Consider the following 17,588-nt stretch of genomic DNA (forward strand, 5'->3'; position numbering starts at 1 on the left):
ATAGGACCCGGGGAACATAGGGATGACCCCGTGCATAGTAGGTGTGGAGGGGAGCGAGACTGAATGGTCTGAAGGTCTTCAAGTCTGTTTCTTCTTTGAAGTCCCGATCCCTACGCTCGCCGGACCCGACTTTTGAGAACCCCTGCAGCACATTCGGTGTTTTCCGTTAACTCCTCCTCCCGGCCAGTCTTGAGCCTTCGAGGATTGTTGTCAGGGGCAACTGGAAGAGACGCTCTTCTTCGCTCTCGAGGGAGGCTGATACATACAACATTGGATTTGGCGGTCAATATCTTATTCTGTTTTTAGTTTGAGCAACTACAAGACGGCGGCAGTGTTGTAACGCTAGGTCTTCAGATACAGAACGGCTCGTCTCTGTTCCATGACAGTGCAGGGCAGGCTAGCAATTAATGCTAACCAACTAGCTTAGCTCGCTAGCCACTTGGAAAATGTCCTTCGATATCAGAGCCTGAGCTACAGTAGTTAGCTGCTTAAAGTTACCTAACGTCAATATTAGCTAACGTTACTACTGCTAACCATCATGATGCGCGTAATATAGCGTTATAGCTAACCCAGTTGACACCGTTCGACAGCATCCACCAATGAACGAATAAGTTACTTAATAAGTTTAATTGTGAATTTTTAAACGTTGGATGCTGTCTAGCCTGCCCACTAGAGTTAGCCAATTAGCTAACAGTAACTTGCATAACATGAATTACCCATATATCTGCCATAATAAATAGCTGGATAGGCAGAGACATCAACCTGCACAACAAATACAAAGTGTGTTAGTGTTCAGTTCAGTTTGTAGAACCTTATCACAAGCGTCTCAAATGGCTTTATCATCACAGTCCTATACTACACACAACATAATGTAGGTTACATACGGATACTACACATTTGACTACGATACTACACAGACGCATATATCTGGACTGTGGGAGCAAACCAAAGCACCTGGAGGAAACCCACGCAAACATGGGGAGAACATGCAAATCTACAAAGAAACCAGGGTGGAGATTCGAACCCATGACCTTGCTGTGAAGCGACAGAGCTAACCACTGCGCTGCCCCAGAAATGCCCTTTTATGAAAGTCATCTGAAGAAGTTGTGTTTTGTAGAGGGCTTTAGGCACTGTGAATATATCAAATTCACATGTCCGTAGGTAGCTAAGATAGGAGGTTCTATCTAGCTTCTATTCCTCATGTTCCTTCTTCTCACTCATCTAGAACAGAGCATTGGGGACATGGCAGTGTACTTTGACCACCGTATCGAGGCCCCTGACAGCAGTGGCGTGCCCTCTCAGGTGGCATGGCACTCTACTCTGCCCGTCCTGGCTGTGGCCTCCAGCATCCCCTCCACTGGAGGCAACATAGACGTCTACCTTCAGCAGGTAAACGTGCCCAAAAGCAGCTGCTTTGCAAACAGCTTTGTAAATTCATACTGATAAGAAAGCATACTGACTCTGCGATGATCCTGTGTAAACTTGCCCTGTTGATGATATGTGATGACGAAAGAGTTGGTTCAAATGTGAGTGTGCATGTGTAACCTTGACTTTTTTGTTGTTGGTCAGAATCAAAGTGTGACCTGGAACAATGTGTGTGAATATTATCAACCACATTACATCTAACAGATCTTGCGTCACTAAAACTCTCCCTGTCATTTTGCAGGGGGAGTTTGTGGAGAGCTGCCATGTGGACCGCCCTTACCAGCCCACAGTGCTGCGCTGGCACCCCATCAAGCCAGTGCTGGCACTGGGTTGGGAGACGGGAGAGGTGCTGCTGCTGACGCACCCCTCTGGAGATCAAACAGTCCTGCCCAACACACATACAGCCTGCATCACACTCCTGGAGTGGAGCAGCTCTGGCAGCCGCTTGGTCACTGGGGATCAGGTCAGTGAGTTGCAGTAACTGACTGTATGCATAGACACTCTTGCGTAGGTGCACATGCTAAACGTGCGTACACATACTCAGAGACATTCATAATATGTTATGTTGGTGGGCCTGGTGAGCATGCATGATAAACATGTGCACACAGTCTGGGAATACCGATACAAACACTAGGTTACTGCATGCTGCAGATCTCTCTCTGGGTTAGCTCCAAACTGGAATCCTGGCCAGTGATTGAACATGAACATGCAATACCACTGGCTTTAACTGCTTGTCATACAGTCAGTGTCGGGCAAGCTACTTGGAAAATATAGTGAGCTAAGCTACCAGCTACTCTACATTAAAATGTAGCTTCATTACATTGAAGCTATCCCCAGAGAAATGTAGTTAAAGTTACCACCATGCTACTGAGAAATGTATTTAAGCTAGTAGCTTCGCTACTTGGAGCTAGCTACTCCCCAACACTGTATGAATAAAGTGTGATTGTTTAATGACACAGATGGGAGTGCTAGCAGTATGGAAGCTAGATGCCAGAGGGAGACTTCAAGGAAACCATCTAGTGAAGCATGAATACAACAAACCCTTAACTTGCTGCATCTTCAGACCTGCCCTACCTGGCGAGTAAGTAACTAGGAGGCTATTCTTCTGTGTAAACCCTTGACATTTAGATAATATGTTAATTTCAAAGTATGCATACATTTTTAGACAAAGTCCAACTTATTAAAAAACAACAACACTGAGATATTGCTATGCTATGTTTGTTTAAATGCGAGTCTGTTGCTGACTGTATCCTGAATGTTTTCTCAGAGATGTGGCGATGCTGGCTCGAGCCTCGGTGAGTGGAGATGAGAATGCTCTGGACATGTTCAGCTGGAAGGGAGCACCTCTCAAGATGGGGCCGCAGGAGGGACTGATGTTCTACGTCAGCACCACAGATGGTAAGAACCTCTCAACATGGGCCTGCAGTGGGTGTGGGTGTGTGGCTTCTAAAAGGCGTTTCCAAAATAGCGTATGGGCAAAAAAGTGAGTTTTGAAAGCCAGAAATCTCAGCAACTGTCAAAAGTAATCTTCACCATCTGTACTGATCAACAACCCTATCAAACCCCAGCAGATATGGTAATTTTGTACTTATGGGGGCAGTCAAAATCTTAGTTATTGCATATTTAAAGTCCCTGGAAACCAGAAATATATTTCTTATTATTTAGCATTTTGAGTTCATCACATCACAGGAACCTATGTTAATAAGCCACCAGCCAAATTTGAACGATGATGAACGTCGCAAAGTATATAAATTTAGGTTTGACAGTCATGGCAAAAGTCATGAGGATCAATTAGATTTTAGAGTGTATTTTCTACCGCGGACTGTGTGGGGGCGTGTCGCGTCTGCAGCAGAGGAGACCTGCTGGAGGAGACCTGCTCGGAGGAGACCTCTCTCTCCGTTAACGGAGAGAGAGAGAGAGAGAGAGAGAAGGAAAGAGAGATGGAGTGTGTGTGTGTGTTCGCGCGTTGCTCGACGCATAGCACAGACAGAGAGGGTTTACAGAGAGGAAGAGATCTCTGCGCTGCGAGTGCACAGCGCTACTGTGTGTGTGCGCGCGTGCGTGCATGCGTGTGTGTGATTCGATTAAATCTTATGACGTGATAAGATCATGCATTTTAGCACCGCGCGCACCGCTCTCTTCAATGAGGAAATGGAAATCCAGACCTTGTAGAAAAGTGGCGATTTTAAGGCTTTGGGTTGAAAGTAATGCTCATACTTTCTGAGCCACACAATTACTCACATAAGACCCTAAATAACATAGTTACAACGTTTTTGTGGATTTTGGTTTCCAGGGACTTTAACTTTCTGCCCCTCCTGTATAGGTAAGGTCTACCATGTAGATGAGCGTGGTAAAACGAGTGCACTCCTCAGCGTGGACGGCCCCATCCAGAAGCTCTTCTACCTGAGGAAGAGGGAGGCGCTGGCTGTGGTCACAGAGACCCTGATGCTGTCGCAGTACACTCTGGGCCCTGAGGGAGGAGCCCAGGAGCTCATGAAGGTATACTAAAAACCATCAAAGATAGAATTATTTTGTAGTCTGTTGTAGTCTGCCATTCTGTATGGGTGTCATATTCTTAATGGTACTTGATAGCAGTGGTTCCCAAATGGTGTGCTGTGGGGCCGTGAGGCAAGGACAGGTGTGCCATAGGATTTTGTGACAACCAGGTTTAATTGAGCTGCCTGGGGCCATCAACTGAAAGGGGTCTCAGACAGCTATAGATTTATTATGAAACCATTATGTCACTATTCTAACTGATGACACCTCGAAATTACGTGCAAAAGGGCCCAACACACTTTCAAGGCTCCTGTGCAGACGGTTTTCGCCTGGCCGTGCACACCCCGAATTTTGTAACTACGCAGACGCGGCCGGGCCGACAAAATGGGAGTTTTCAAGACTCTGGCTCACTTCCACGAGCAGAAACCCGCACAGAGTATAAAAGCTCCACACCTTTCCTTGTCAGGATTCCGTGTCTCTGATTTCCGTGCGATTTTGTTTTTTTCTTTTCACCACAAGAGTCCCTTGGTTGCTATTTTTCTCATCATAGTATTGCCAGTGATTGATCTAATTTTTTTATTCTGGCCTCGTCCAATACTGCTGATTTTGCTTTGGACTGGGAGGTGTTTATCAATGAAATGGCGATATTTAAGTTTGACCTTGATCCAGTAGCAGTGAACTAACATGACTAATATTACTGTTTTCTTTTGTGATAATTATATAGATCTATGTTTTGTGCCCATAGGTAGGTCTCCGCCGGGTCAGTCTGAACAAATGTATATTTGGTTTGTGAATATTTATTCTCCTAACAGGTGAAGTTGAGCAGCAAGAGTGGGCAGCATGTAGACATTGTCTGGACAGACAATGGCCTCCTAATCACAGCGACAGGGGAGCAGGTCATCAGGTCAGTGCACACGCACACTGCACACACACACACACACACACACACACACACACACACACACACACACACACACACACACACACACACAGACACACTTGAAACTTGAGCTTCCATTCTGTCACCATTGTTTTGTAGGCTTTGGGACTTGGAGAGAGATGACAATTACGTTCTGTCCCTTAACGAGACTCTGGGGTTTGATAGAGGGGAGACGATCAACTGCATTTCATACTGTGCTGGAAAAGGTAACAAGGAATTACGTTTTGATGTCACACAAAACTTAAAATTACTACAGCTATTCAAGAGTTTGCCACACCTGCCATCATTATCACCATTTTAAATTCAAGGTTATATTTCTTTAACAGTGTTAAATTGTCAAGCAAGAATCACAGGTAGTTATTTTCTTCTTTTAAGCTCCCTTTTCCAATCAGTCAAGATAATCTTGGAATGTGCTATTGTTCATCACATTCCTGTGGACAGAATGCTTCCAACATGTTGTCCTTTCACTATATTCCGTAAAATACCCTTGTAGAATACAATATGACTGAGGGTGGTCCACTCTATGACTAGTGAAAAAACAGTCCCCTCGATCAGTGCTTCTCAAACCTTTTCAAATCAAGGACCCCTAAACTGCCACTAATTAGACCACGGACCCCCATTTGACAATATTTTGTCCCAGGATCCTCCATCTGATAAGATTTTTGCATTTAGATGTTTTATTACAGAAAGTGTATGAAACCCATGACCTGGTGGAATTATGGGTGGAATTATAGTCAAAATAACTTCCCCTTTTACTGGGGACGCCCTCAAGGACCCCTGGGGGTCCCCGGACCCCACTTTGAGAAGCAAGGCCTTAGATGATCAAGGTGTTGTTGACTCTGATGTGCTGCCTAGTTGTGTTTCAAACTTAAGTAAGTGTTATTTGCCATTGAATAACATTGTGTCCTCCCCAGAGATCCTGGCAGCTGGGACCAGCCATGGGCGCATAGCCATGTGGAGGATGGTGGTCCAGCCGGGCAGCAGAAGTGACAGCAAGGTCCAGTGGAAACTACAGACTCCCACCGAGATAGAGGGCAATGTCATTCAGCTACAGGTATCACGACCTGTGACACACGACCGTGTTCAGAAAGTTCACTAAATATGATGAAGTATGGTTACGTATCGTAGATTTCTGTTCACAAAGTTCACTAAATATGATGAAGTATGGTTACGTATCGTAGATTTCTGTTCACAAAGTTCACTAAATATGATGAAGTATGGTTACCATGGTTACGTATCGTAGATTTCTGCTCACAAAGTTCACAAAATCTTCCCGTTTCCAGTGGGGCTCCAGTTTGAACCTGCTGGCAGCCAACAGTTCGACCACGGTGCTGATCCTGTGTGAGCATGTGATGTCGGCCCACTTCAGCCAGCAGGTGGCGGCGGTGCAGCTCAGCCCCTCCCAGCTCAGTATCACCCAGTTCGGCGCAGGAACGCACCTTACCCTGCAATCCGACATACACATCAAGGGAGTCCGTGTCACCAAGGTAACCCGGCGCAAATCTAGAATGATCTTGTAGGAGCGATACACAGAGGGAAAAAAAAACGTTTCCCTGAGAGATATCCTGAAGGCTAGGAGGGCTTTAACCATTTTAGACAAGTGCGAATTGAATGTTCATCGAGTTGATGGGATGTGTCTTGTCATCCCGTTAGGACTCTGTGACAATGTGGAGTGGCAAGCAGGTCACCGTGTATGAGCTTGCAGGGACGGTTCTTCGCAACACAGGTACAACACTTACCAGGACCTCACCCAACAGTCCTGTGCCTTACACAGATGTGACACTTCAGAAACGGCATTAAGTCACTGGGGGGCACGGTGGCACAGCAAGAAGGTCCTGGGTTCGATTCTCGTCTGGGACGCTGTGGGCGCTGAGGGTGTGTCCCCACTCCCATGTCCTCAGTGCCTACAGCCCGGGTGGGGTCATCAAAAATGCCCTTTCTGTGTGGAGTTTGCATGTTCTCCCCGTGCTCCCCTGGGGGTTCGACCAGATACTGAACCCCCCGCTAAAAAAATCATGCAAAAAATCAAGTCCCCTGGACTGTCGTTTCCTCTCCACTCCATTCCTTCTCTCCTTTCCTTTATCACTCTTCTCCTCACCTGCTTTTCTCCATGCTTTCTCTCTGCCCCCCCCCCCCCCTCCCCCATTTCCCCGCTGATTTTCCAGGATCCTTCCTGTGTGAATCCCATGTGTTAGCTGTGCATGGTGAAAACCTCTACACTGTGGAACCTAACAAGGTCCAGGTCCGCACGCCACAGGTCTGTTGTCCCACCCTGGAACCTGCTTATCCAGTGTTCATTTGCATGCAATCTCAATATCAAAACTGGAATGCTGTTCTGTAACTACGGAGTTAGAATCGGCTTTAATCAAGAAACACACCAGACTCTGTCACCTTAACCAGATAAGCACTCATTGCTCAACCATGCAGGGCACAGTGAAGCAGCTGCTCACCTTCACCAAGGCCGAGGGCAACCCTGTGCTGCTCAGCGTGTGTCAGGCCTACCTGGCTGTGGGCACGGACACAGCACACATCAAAGTGTTTGACCTCACCAGAAGGTGAAGTATTCATCTAGGAGGTGTGACTAGTCTGTTCATTGACATAGAGACACTGCGGAGCGCGTCATCATTCAGAAACCACGCCCAAAATGGGGGAAAACACAAACTCCCGTCCAATCCTGGCGTTCTCCTATGTCGCGTGCATGGTCGGGTCTTGCACAAAAAGATCGTATATACAGAAGATGAGCACTCGAACTTACTTCATTGACAGCAACATCCACATTTTTCCTCGGGAGTACATTTTTTTTTACATTTGTTGTCTGTGCAGCCCACCACACAACAGCTTTTAGCTATGTTTAATTCAAGGAAAATAATGCTGGTGTGTGGAAATGAACGGAGCTTTTTCCCCCGTCATGGGAGTGGCCTATTTCATGCAGTGTCTCTATAGTCGCTATGTTGAAGATATTTTCTTTTCTGACAATGGCCAGTGTTACTGTATGTCTTTTATAGAGATGCCAAAGCTCACTGCAATGCTAAGAACCTGCTGGACCAGATCTCCAGTCTGGGAGCCCTGAGGTCAGTCAAGTGTAATGCCAACGGCAACCAAGTCAGCATCCTCATTTCTCAGGTGAGTGAGTGGACAGCGTACAACTCTCCCAGGGTTTGACCAATATGGGTGTTTGAGGGGGGAATGCTGGATTTACAGACAGTCTTTATGTAACTGTGGTCAGTGAGGAACCTCCATCATAACAGACAGTCTTTATGTAACTGTGGTCAGTGAGGAACCTCCATCATAACAGCGGTGGACAACATGAAAGACCAATATAGACCCGATGCATTGATAAAAAAAATACATCGGTCTACCAGCAGGGGTGTCAAACTCATTTTAGTTCACGGGCCACATGCGACCCAATTTGGTCCTAAGTGGGCCAGACAAAGAAAATCACTGCATAATAACCTATAAATAAATAAATAATAACCTATAAATAACAACACCTATAAATAACAACACCTCTAAATAACAACACCTCACAATGTTCCTGTTTCTTTTAGCACAAAGAATGACAGGTACATTTTCAGGACACGTTTTCACATGCTGTGATCTCAGCTACCAGAGGCCTATCAAACAAAATGATCAAATCTACTGTCTGTAACCGTGCATTACAATTGACAGCGATTGTCCTCTCTATTCAAGCGCAATGAAAATAGTTTACAATTGAGTGATGACTACAAAAAACATGAATAATGCTACTTAATATTGAACTTGCTCCTGAAACCTGCCTTCACAAGTGCATCAAATTGGACTGAAGGACTTCTCAGTGCAATTTTCACACTTCGCACAGTCGACCTGTGGGCCAGATTGGACCCTCTGGCGGGCCAGTTCAGGCCCCCGGGCCATATGTTTGACCCTCCCCTGGTCTAACCCTATTGAAAAGGAAAGGTGTGGCTACATTACAATAGAATACAAACGTACTGACGTGCCTTTTGAGAGAATAAGATGAGATGATCTTTCCTCTCAGGTGAATGGACGGCCTGATCACAAAGTGTACTTCTATGATGTTGAGATGGACACTGTGACACACTTTGACTTCTTCACCGGCAGACCGCCCAGTGGCCTCTCGCAGCCTGAAGACAGCGACAGGTCTCTCCAACTGTCTTTGTCTGCCTTTGTAGCCTGCATTGTATCTGTGGAGAGTTCTCGCACTCAAGACGATCATATCCCCGTGTGGGACGTGTGTGTGTGCTCTGTGTTCCAGGCAGCAGTCTCAGGCGACAGAGCTGAGCGGCCGCTGCCCTGTCTCTCACTTCTGGGACGAGAGTGAACCTCGTCTTTTTGTTTGTGAGACGGTGCCGATCAACTCCGAATCCTCATCAGCGAGTCACTTGGATACGGTACATGAGCACAATACAGTATATATATATATATATATATATATGCATTTGTCTCGGCCTATCAGACAGCAAGCAGCCTTAGAGTGATTTAAATTATTCCAAATTCAATACTGATTGCTGGGCATGTGAATCACCAGAGGACCCACGATACTATTGCATGCATTGTACTATTGCACATTATTAGTGCAATTTTAAACATGCTGCGATATGCTGAGTATTGCTGACCTTTTTTTCAACTGCAAATTATATTCCGGGTGGGAATCGCCAGAGGCCCCACAATATGATATCATCACGATACTTAAGTCACGATACAATATTGCGATTTTAAAAAGATCAATACTTGCCGTCTGTGTATTGATACAATATTGCCACACAAAATATCGCGATACTATGCTGTATCGATTTTTCCCCATTCACCCCTACTGATTGCTTGACAATGTGCTGCCTTTCTTCTCGTCAGGTGGACGTGTCAGTGGTGACGCTCTTCTGTACTCAGGAGCATGGGCTGCTCCTACAAGACTGCTACCCCAAACCTGCAGGCCTACAGGCCCTCCTGGCTCTGGATGTACCCTACTATTACTTTAGCTGCAAGGTAGGAACACACCTGCAGGCCTACAGGCCCTCCTGGATCTGATGTACCCTACTATTACTTTAGCTGCAAGGTAGGAACACACCTGCAGGCCTACAGGCCCTCCTGGATCTGATGTACCCTACTATTACTTTAGCTGCAAGGTAGGAACACACCTGCAGGCCTACAGGCCCTCCTGGCTCTGGATGTACCCTACTATTACTTCAGCTGAAAGGTAGGGACACACCTGCAGGCCTACAGGCCCTCCTGGCTCTGATGTACCCTACTATTACTTTAGCTGCAAGGTAGGAACACACCTGCAGGCCTACAGGCCCTCCTGGCTCTGGATGTACCCTACTATTACTTCAGCTGCAAGGTAGAAACACACCTGCAGGCCTACAGGACCTCCTGGCTCTGGATGTACACTACTATTACTTCAGCTGCGAGGTATGGACAAAGGCCGCTTTGTTCCGCTCGTTACCTCTTCATTATGGGAGTGGGCGTACATGGGGCTGCTCTCTGTAGGTCGGCCATTTGGAATCTTGTATTTACTTAAATGTATTGTTTTTGTTTTTATTTGCTTCCATCGCGTGCTATTTCACGTGTGTGTTTGTGTGTGTGTGTGTGTGTGTGTGTGTGTGTGTTTGGTCTCCATTAACACACCCCAGCTATTATTTTGGATTGGAAGGGGTGGTATCTTTCTACCACAAGTAAGTGTTAATATCCCCTGAAAACAAAACAAACAGTAGCACGAGTGCATCCCGTCCCAGGTGGAGTGAGGTGTATAGATATATCCAGTTGCCGTACACCCTGTTTTGATGAATAGATCTGTTCTGTGATGCCTTGTTGTTGTTTGGTGTTGTCTCCCTTTCACTGTTCTGCCCCAGGAGTTCACATGTATTCAGTCTATTTTACATTTGACTTGTTTTATGACTATGCTTCTACTTCACTGTATGCTTAATTCATGAATCACTCTGTGAACCATAATGGTTACCTCTCTTAACATGACGTTTTCCTCCCCCCAGCCCGGTGAGAGAGATCCAGGGTTAGCGGAGGCTCCAGGCCCGGCTTCAGCCTCCTCACCCCAGACCCAGGCATCAAGGAGGTCCTCAGCCCAGGCTGCCCAGTTGCCCCATACGGTGTCGAGGCGAGCCCTCAGGGACTTTGTGGGCCTGGAGGACTGTGAGAAGGCCACCCGCGATGCCATGCTCAACTTCAGCTTCTACCTGACCATCGGCGACATGGACGAAGCCTTCAAGTCCATCAAGCTCATCAAGAGGTGAGGCTGTGCGAAATTTCCATTTCGGTGGATGGTTGTAAAGACAACAGAGCCTTTTTTCCCGCTAGACCAGAGTGAGAGTAAGAACAGCCAGACAATCCTGCGCAGGTACAGCGCGAAACAGAGAGTCTGGCAAGCGAGACTACTAACAACAAAGCAGGCCTGTGCGAAATGGTATGGTTGTCTCAGGCTCCGCCAATTCTAACAAATGGTCGCTGCAACTCTCCCAAATGGTGGGTCACCTGACCCCTGAGGTGTTGTGAGGGGACTGTGCCTGTGACACAGGGTTAGTGCTGACCTAGCAAGCTAACTTGAACTAGAGATCATGAGTTCCCAAACACCACACAAACCACACATATAAACATAAAGCTGCCCCTTGTTAGCTCAATACAGTTGAAACTAAGATATTCCATTCAAAAAATATTTTTTCTAGCCACAGATTTAGCTACTACATCAACGAACTTCAGCTTTAGTTTTAGCTAATCGTTTCCTGCTATGAGTTCCTGTTGCCAAGTCTCACGACAGTGTGTTGCTGAGATAGAACAAGTTTGAACAAGTTTATTTTTCTCCTGATCTGTCTGTCTGAAAAATGCCATTTTAGTGTCAGAATATTCTGAAGATATGTGGCTTCGGAGAATGGGCAGAATATTTACTTTAATGAATATGGGGGCGAAATAATCTGTCATAATCTGGGATCACGTTGACTTTTCCCATCGACTCCAATAGACTCAGACCTGCCCGAAAACCTCCTAAGTGGGCGTGTCCGTGGAAAGACATGGGCAAAACGCGCGTGCCAAAATGACAGGAAGTGAGTTGAAGTTGAACCGTCTTGCTTGAAATCCCATCGTCTTTGGTTTCAGCTGCAGCAATACGTGCGTATCCCCCACAATGCATCAGCGGGCTGTGTGACGCCCCGCACGTCTTTGCATGCGTAACTGGCACGTGTGTCACCGTCCACACTGGAAGACGTGCAGGATGGCACATACCCCCCCTGGCCAGTTTGACTGCTGCTGTCATCATCACTTCCCCCTCCGGCCCATTCCACCAGAGGCCTGTTAAAAGGTTGTCTTTGCACTTCGTTGCAGCGCTCCATTTCAAAGGATGAGGAAGGGCCACAGGGATAGTATTGTTAGCACGTCCTTGACTCTTCTCTGGACCCCCCTGTAAGGCTTTGCAGTGGTACAGCCCTAACAAACTGCATTTGACTTACGTGGAGAACGTAACGGCATTGTTGCTGTTTGCTTTTGATCGGCCGTCGCTACTTCACTCGGCACCTTTGACGGTTGAGGTCAACACAGAGGAAAGGGTCATACTATCTCTGTGGCCTTCACTTTACGCTCTATTCAAGTCAGCACTGAGGGCACTGCACTGCTGTGCCTATTTGGGTAAACATTTGTTGTCGTCATTTGTCCATTTCAAATGAATGATATTTAAATGTAAGCACAGAATTTTGTCTCCGAGTGTGTCAACAAGGCTACCAAGGATGCGATGATCAAAATCCAGATCCTCCCAAATAAAACGTTATTTGTTTATGTGAGCACATGAATGGGTTTTTAAACACAGGTCATGATTAAGGATTTTTTTCTGTGTGTGCGTGCTAAGGAAAGGAGCTCTTCAGTGTGTACGTATGTACTGTATGTGTGCGGTGGTTCTGTGCTTTTCTAAACACACTGGGGGGGGGGGGGGGGGGGACACATAGTCCCCTTGCCTGTTTTGGTCCAAAAGGAGTGCCTTTTTCCATTCTGGCAAACTGAAGATCGGCTCACTAAAAGGATATCCAGACACATTCCTGTGTCTGGGTCTGTTTGGGGGAGTGTGTGTATCTTCGGGAAGCGTAGTGTGATTTCAGCAAAGACTTGATATTATCTTTAGAGGAATACGTGATTCAGGCCACTCGCACTCTGAGCTCGCTCTACTCTGGTGCCACTTTTGCACGTACCAAGATTTGTACCAAATGGGAGAATAACATAAAACAAACAAATGGGAAAATAGCATATCCCCATTGGCCGGATATTCCACCGAGTTTAATAGGTGTGATGACAGCTTTACTAAGTTCCTCATTGATAGCTATTTTTACGGCTGCTTCTTTTTTCAGAAGGTAGGTTATTGTGTTCGATTCCCGCATATCTCCGCCTGCAGCGTGATGCATTTCCTGTTCTCTGTCAGACCAGCAGCCTGGATCTGCTGGGACTCGTCTACATGATCAAGATCTTTGACGCGACAACGTTCCTCATATATTAAAGCCAGGCACCAGCGGGCAATCCTTGAGAACATGCACATGAAGTATTGGAAATATTCCTGAAGCTTATTTCATCTGTTTGAGATAATATAGGATCTCTATTTTAGTCGCTACAAAGACATCTTTGTGTGTCAATGGAATTGGCCTTCTCCCTAGATGGTTTGATTCAAGACAAATAAATGATACAAACTGTGATTCAGAGCCTATCGAACACTCACAGTGCCTCATCTAAAGCAGCCGCATCCACTAGAGCTGGACGATATGGACCAAAAATCATATTTCAGTATTCTTAGGCTGAAGGCTGATAGGCGATATATATCTCGGTATTTTCTACGAAGTGGGCTAAATGTTCAGTTGTAAGTCGAACCCACGTGTGAGATGTCACAAGCTCTTTTATTAAAACAAGACAAAAACAAGGGCAAAATAAAATGCAAGACACAGGGTTTCCTTCCCTGACTATTGGTGCTTCCACTAAATATCTACGCAATGAAATTGTGGATAAATAATCATCAGTAATGTGGATATGACTAAATGGGTAAAGGCAAATAATAGAACAGCTAGAACGGTCCGGTAACTTCAGAAAATCACATCACTTTACTGTAATGCAGCCTTTAAAACCAGGAAAAGAGACACTTATGCCATATCACAATATTACGATATCCAAAATCAAAGACACCCCCGTTGGGTTTCCATCCATAAAATAAAGAGAAAACATCGCATGGATGCAACTGGGACGTATCCTCAGTGATGTACCCTGGGGTCATAGGATGTTTTGGGTTTCGCAACATCATACACCCTCGCCCAGGTGACCCAGCCGGGGCTGGCCAAGCCCCAACTTACGTCCCAGTAGCTACCCACAGTCAGCCCTCTAGGAAGGGTCGAAGATGGTCACGTGGTCAGGGCCACTCAATCCGCTGCTCCGGAACTACTCTGCCAGGACCGGGGGGGAGAAGGGCTCTGGTACGTAGAGGGACCGGGCTCTGTGGGTTGCCACCCGGCCGGGCTCCTCCCTCGTCTCACCAGATCTAGGACCTGTGCGCTGCACCAGACTCCCCCGCTCCAAACATCTCATTCCGACGTGATGGTATCTTGGTGGATACCATGCAGTACCAGTAATTGGTGGCACTGCAGACTCCACTTGCGGCTTGAATGGCCCTCCTAAAAGGCCTCTCGTGGATTGTTGGGCTTCTTCCTCACGGAAGACGCAGGCTGGGGCGCTAACCCATACTGCTCCCGGGTGCCGTCCCTGTTCCGGCTGTCAACTGTCTCTCCAGTAGTCACTAGTCTATTCCTGGTTGTCACGTAGTCTATTCCTATGAGTCACTGGCTAAGCCAGGCTAACTTATAAAGAGAAAACATTGCATGGATGCAACTGGGACATATCCTCAGTGATGTACCCTGGGGTCATAGGATGTTTCGGGTCTCGCAACATCAAAGGTATCGCAAGTTTTAATCAAATTTTCAGAAAGTCGGCAAAAGAAAATGCAAAATAATTCGCATTTCCATCCACCGCTATTATGCGAATTATAGAGCTGTCAATCACCTCGTGTTTGAGGCTGTCTGCCTCTGCTGATCAGCTGCTTAGATAGAGCAGATAGTAGTGAATACAATTTCATTCAATTCTAGAAGTGGACCTTAAAGTTAATATCCCAGTCTTCTTCTGTTTACCACGGTGGGTATTGTGCTGCGTATTTATATTTACCGTGTGTAGCCCTATTGTGTGGAGGCTACACAGAAATAGAATGTGTCATGTTTTGCAGTGATCAAGGCAAACTGCGTGGTTTTGGGATGGAGAGACAACAGAATATCGCTTAATCTGTTTCCACTGCACGTATCGCATTTTGCTTTTATTGATACACCGACTTTTCCACCGTTTCCACCATCAAACGTTTTTGCGATATTTTGAGGTTTTTGCGAATTTTGCAGCATTTCCACTCAGTTTTTTAATGCGCAAATTGAAATTTAGCATAGAAACAGTTGGAAGGATGGAAACCCAACTGTTATCTATCAATTATTTTAGTAATCGCGCATTCTACCGATTATTCCAACGACTAATCGAGTAATCGGATAAGATGTTGACCAGTTGCGGTTCAGGCTGAAAACACAGCGTAACGCTAGCAGAAGCGGTAGTCTCCACTGCCAGAGGTGGAAACATGACTGAGTTAAAAAATTGAATAAAACGAAACGAAACAGATAACAACATAGCAGCAAGGGCTGCACAATATATCGTTTCACCATCGTCATGGCAATGTGCGCATGCGCAATAGTCACATGATCGCAGGACGTGCGATCAATGTCAAGTAATAAAGCAAATGAACTCAAACACGTCATGCTCTAACTTTTTTACTGGTTGATACTTAGCACTTAGCACGCTAGCATCCTGCCAATCACTCTGACTGCAGCTAAGAACACTTGCTACTACGTCACCCACGCAGCTTACCCACTACCTTCTTAAAGGGGCAAGGCTTGATGAGCTATTCAAGTCATTTGGTGAAAATTCCTGTATTCTTTTCCCATATCACAATATATATCGCAGAAACAAAATATATTGCAATGTCCGTTTTTTTGCAATATCGTGCAGCCCTAAGCCAGACTCTGTGCTGAGATCCAGTAGCTACCCCAAATCCCAAGATGACCATCAAATGTCTTCTTTTGTCCTGACCTACAGTCCACAACCCAAAGATGATCAGTTTACTCATAGAAGACTCATAGAAGTCATAGAAGACTAAAGAAGCCAGAAAATACTCACATTTTACATTAGAATTTGTGTATTTTTTTCTAGTCTTAAACAATTATCGATTATAAGAATAGTTGACGATGAATTTTCTGTCGATTGAATAATTGATTCGTGGATTAATCGTTGCAGCTGTAATGAAAGCCCCCTCTCTCCCGCCTGAAGCAGCATGTGATGTGAGATACAGGTCATGTGATGTCGGATACAGGTTGGAATGTCTTTATTCGGTCCAGACCGCTGTGCTATTTCCTCTCATTCATGTTGTCCTTGACTTCAGGTGACATGCTGCAGGGTTATCTGCCCATATGAAGGCAAGCCTTCTCTTACAAATGTCTTTTTGCAGTGACGCTGCTATTTAAAAGTGTCGCTCCCCGTTTCCAACTGGAACAAAGCATGCTGGGGGAAGTGTTCCAAAGGTGAAGCAAAGCATGCTGGGGGAAGTTTTACCATTTTCTGGTAAATTGGTCTGTGGAAGTCTGAGGTTTAATCTGGTTCTACTGAGCACAATGTGATAGCTGTTGCTTCCAAATTGTGTGACTGCTTTGTCCCCCCCCTCATTTCATTTTCAAAAAGGACTAAAAAGGAGACTTTTCGAGAAGAAACATGAAGGCATCCCCTGATAATCAGTCATCCTACACAAGAGCCATTTCCACCATTCTCTTAATGAAACTAGCGATGCACTGATATGAACATTTTGGCCGATGCCGATAATCGATTGTTGTTATGGCCCATAACTGATATTTACCGATGCCGATATGAAAACTGTATAAAAACAAGTTTCTATCATAATAAAATGGTGTACATATCGAAAAACAGATCTAAACACTGAATTTGAAAAACGAATATCTTTCTTTATTTCCTAAACAGTTGGAAAAGCCCATAAATCATAGATTTACTACATTGTTTCCTCTCAATATGAAAATTTTGGCCGCTACCGATAACCAATATAGAGCCGCAGGGATAACGTATTTTTGTAGTCGGAACGCGGAAGTCCCGCACTTCATGGTTCTTCACTGTTTCTGCCTATGGGATTTTTGAATGGGTTTTTGGCACGATGCTTCAAATAAGGTCTCTGTGCAACGCAAGCTTAATCAAACGCGAACCAGTGTTCAGCGAGATAATCTTCACACATGAGGACCACTTTCATGAGTTTTGAAGCGTAAATGCGAGCCCTAGAAGTAAAAAGCTTGTGCTAAGCTCATATGTCGCATAGGCTTCCACGTCACGTCACCACTCAACCTGGAGTGTTGTTGATGTGTGTGCTGCTGTGCACTGATTACCCCGGGCTGAACCAGGTGAGGGAAAGAGAATTTCCGTGTTCGTCCTTTGAAGTGATGACATTATTGACGTATAATATCCCTGTCGACTCAATGGTGTAGTCTCATTTAGCCGTTTGCTAGCTAGCCGCCCTCGTAACTATTAGTTATTTGTAATGATGGAAATGTAGGAGTTTCAGCGTTTCTCCCAGAAGAAAAAGAAGAGCTTATCCAGCTCTGGATAAAAGGAGCAGCTAAATACC

The 17,588-nt window shown here is 45.6% G+C and overlaps 1 protein-coding gene across 1 annotated transcript in view; it reads left to right on the forward strand.

Moving 5' to 3' along the window:
• Positions 1-1,242: 1,242 nt before the first annotated feature.
• Positions 1,243-17,588, forward strand: part of ift140 (intraflagellar transport 140 homolog (Chlamydomonas)) — a gene marked incomplete at both ends in the record, with an annotated part of 40,745 nt that continues 24,399 nt past the window's right edge. Inside the window, 17 exons of the mRNA XM_083635879.1 lie at positions 1,243-1,389; positions 1,667-1,888; positions 2,385-2,506; positions 2,693-2,823; positions 3,749-3,924; positions 4,734-4,825; positions 4,961-5,067; positions 5,776-5,915; positions 6,145-6,348; positions 6,515-6,587; positions 7,027-7,118; positions 7,289-7,416; positions 7,867-7,984; positions 8,877-8,998; positions 9,114-9,249; positions 9,710-9,841; positions 10,843-11,096. Coding sequence (XP_083492005.1) covers positions 1,243-1,389; positions 1,667-1,888; positions 2,385-2,506; positions 2,693-2,823; positions 3,749-3,924; positions 4,734-4,825; positions 4,961-5,067; positions 5,776-5,915; positions 6,145-6,348; positions 6,515-6,587; positions 7,027-7,118; positions 7,289-7,416; positions 7,867-7,984; positions 8,877-8,998; positions 9,114-9,249; positions 9,710-9,841; positions 10,843-11,096 — 2,396 coding nt within the window. The remainder of the gene's footprint in view (positions 1,390-1,666; positions 1,889-2,384; positions 2,507-2,692; positions 2,824-3,748; positions 3,925-4,733; positions 4,826-4,960; positions 5,068-5,775; positions 5,916-6,144; positions 6,349-6,514; positions 6,588-7,026; positions 7,119-7,288; positions 7,417-7,866; positions 7,985-8,876; positions 8,999-9,113; positions 9,250-9,709; positions 9,842-10,842; positions 11,097-17,588) is intronic.

Source organism: Poromitra crassiceps (assembly GCF_964638095.1).
Source record: "Poromitra crassiceps genome assembly, chromosome: 4".
Lineage (NCBI taxonomy): Eukaryota > Metazoa > Chordata > Actinopteri > Beryciformes > Melamphaidae > Poromitra > Poromitra crassiceps.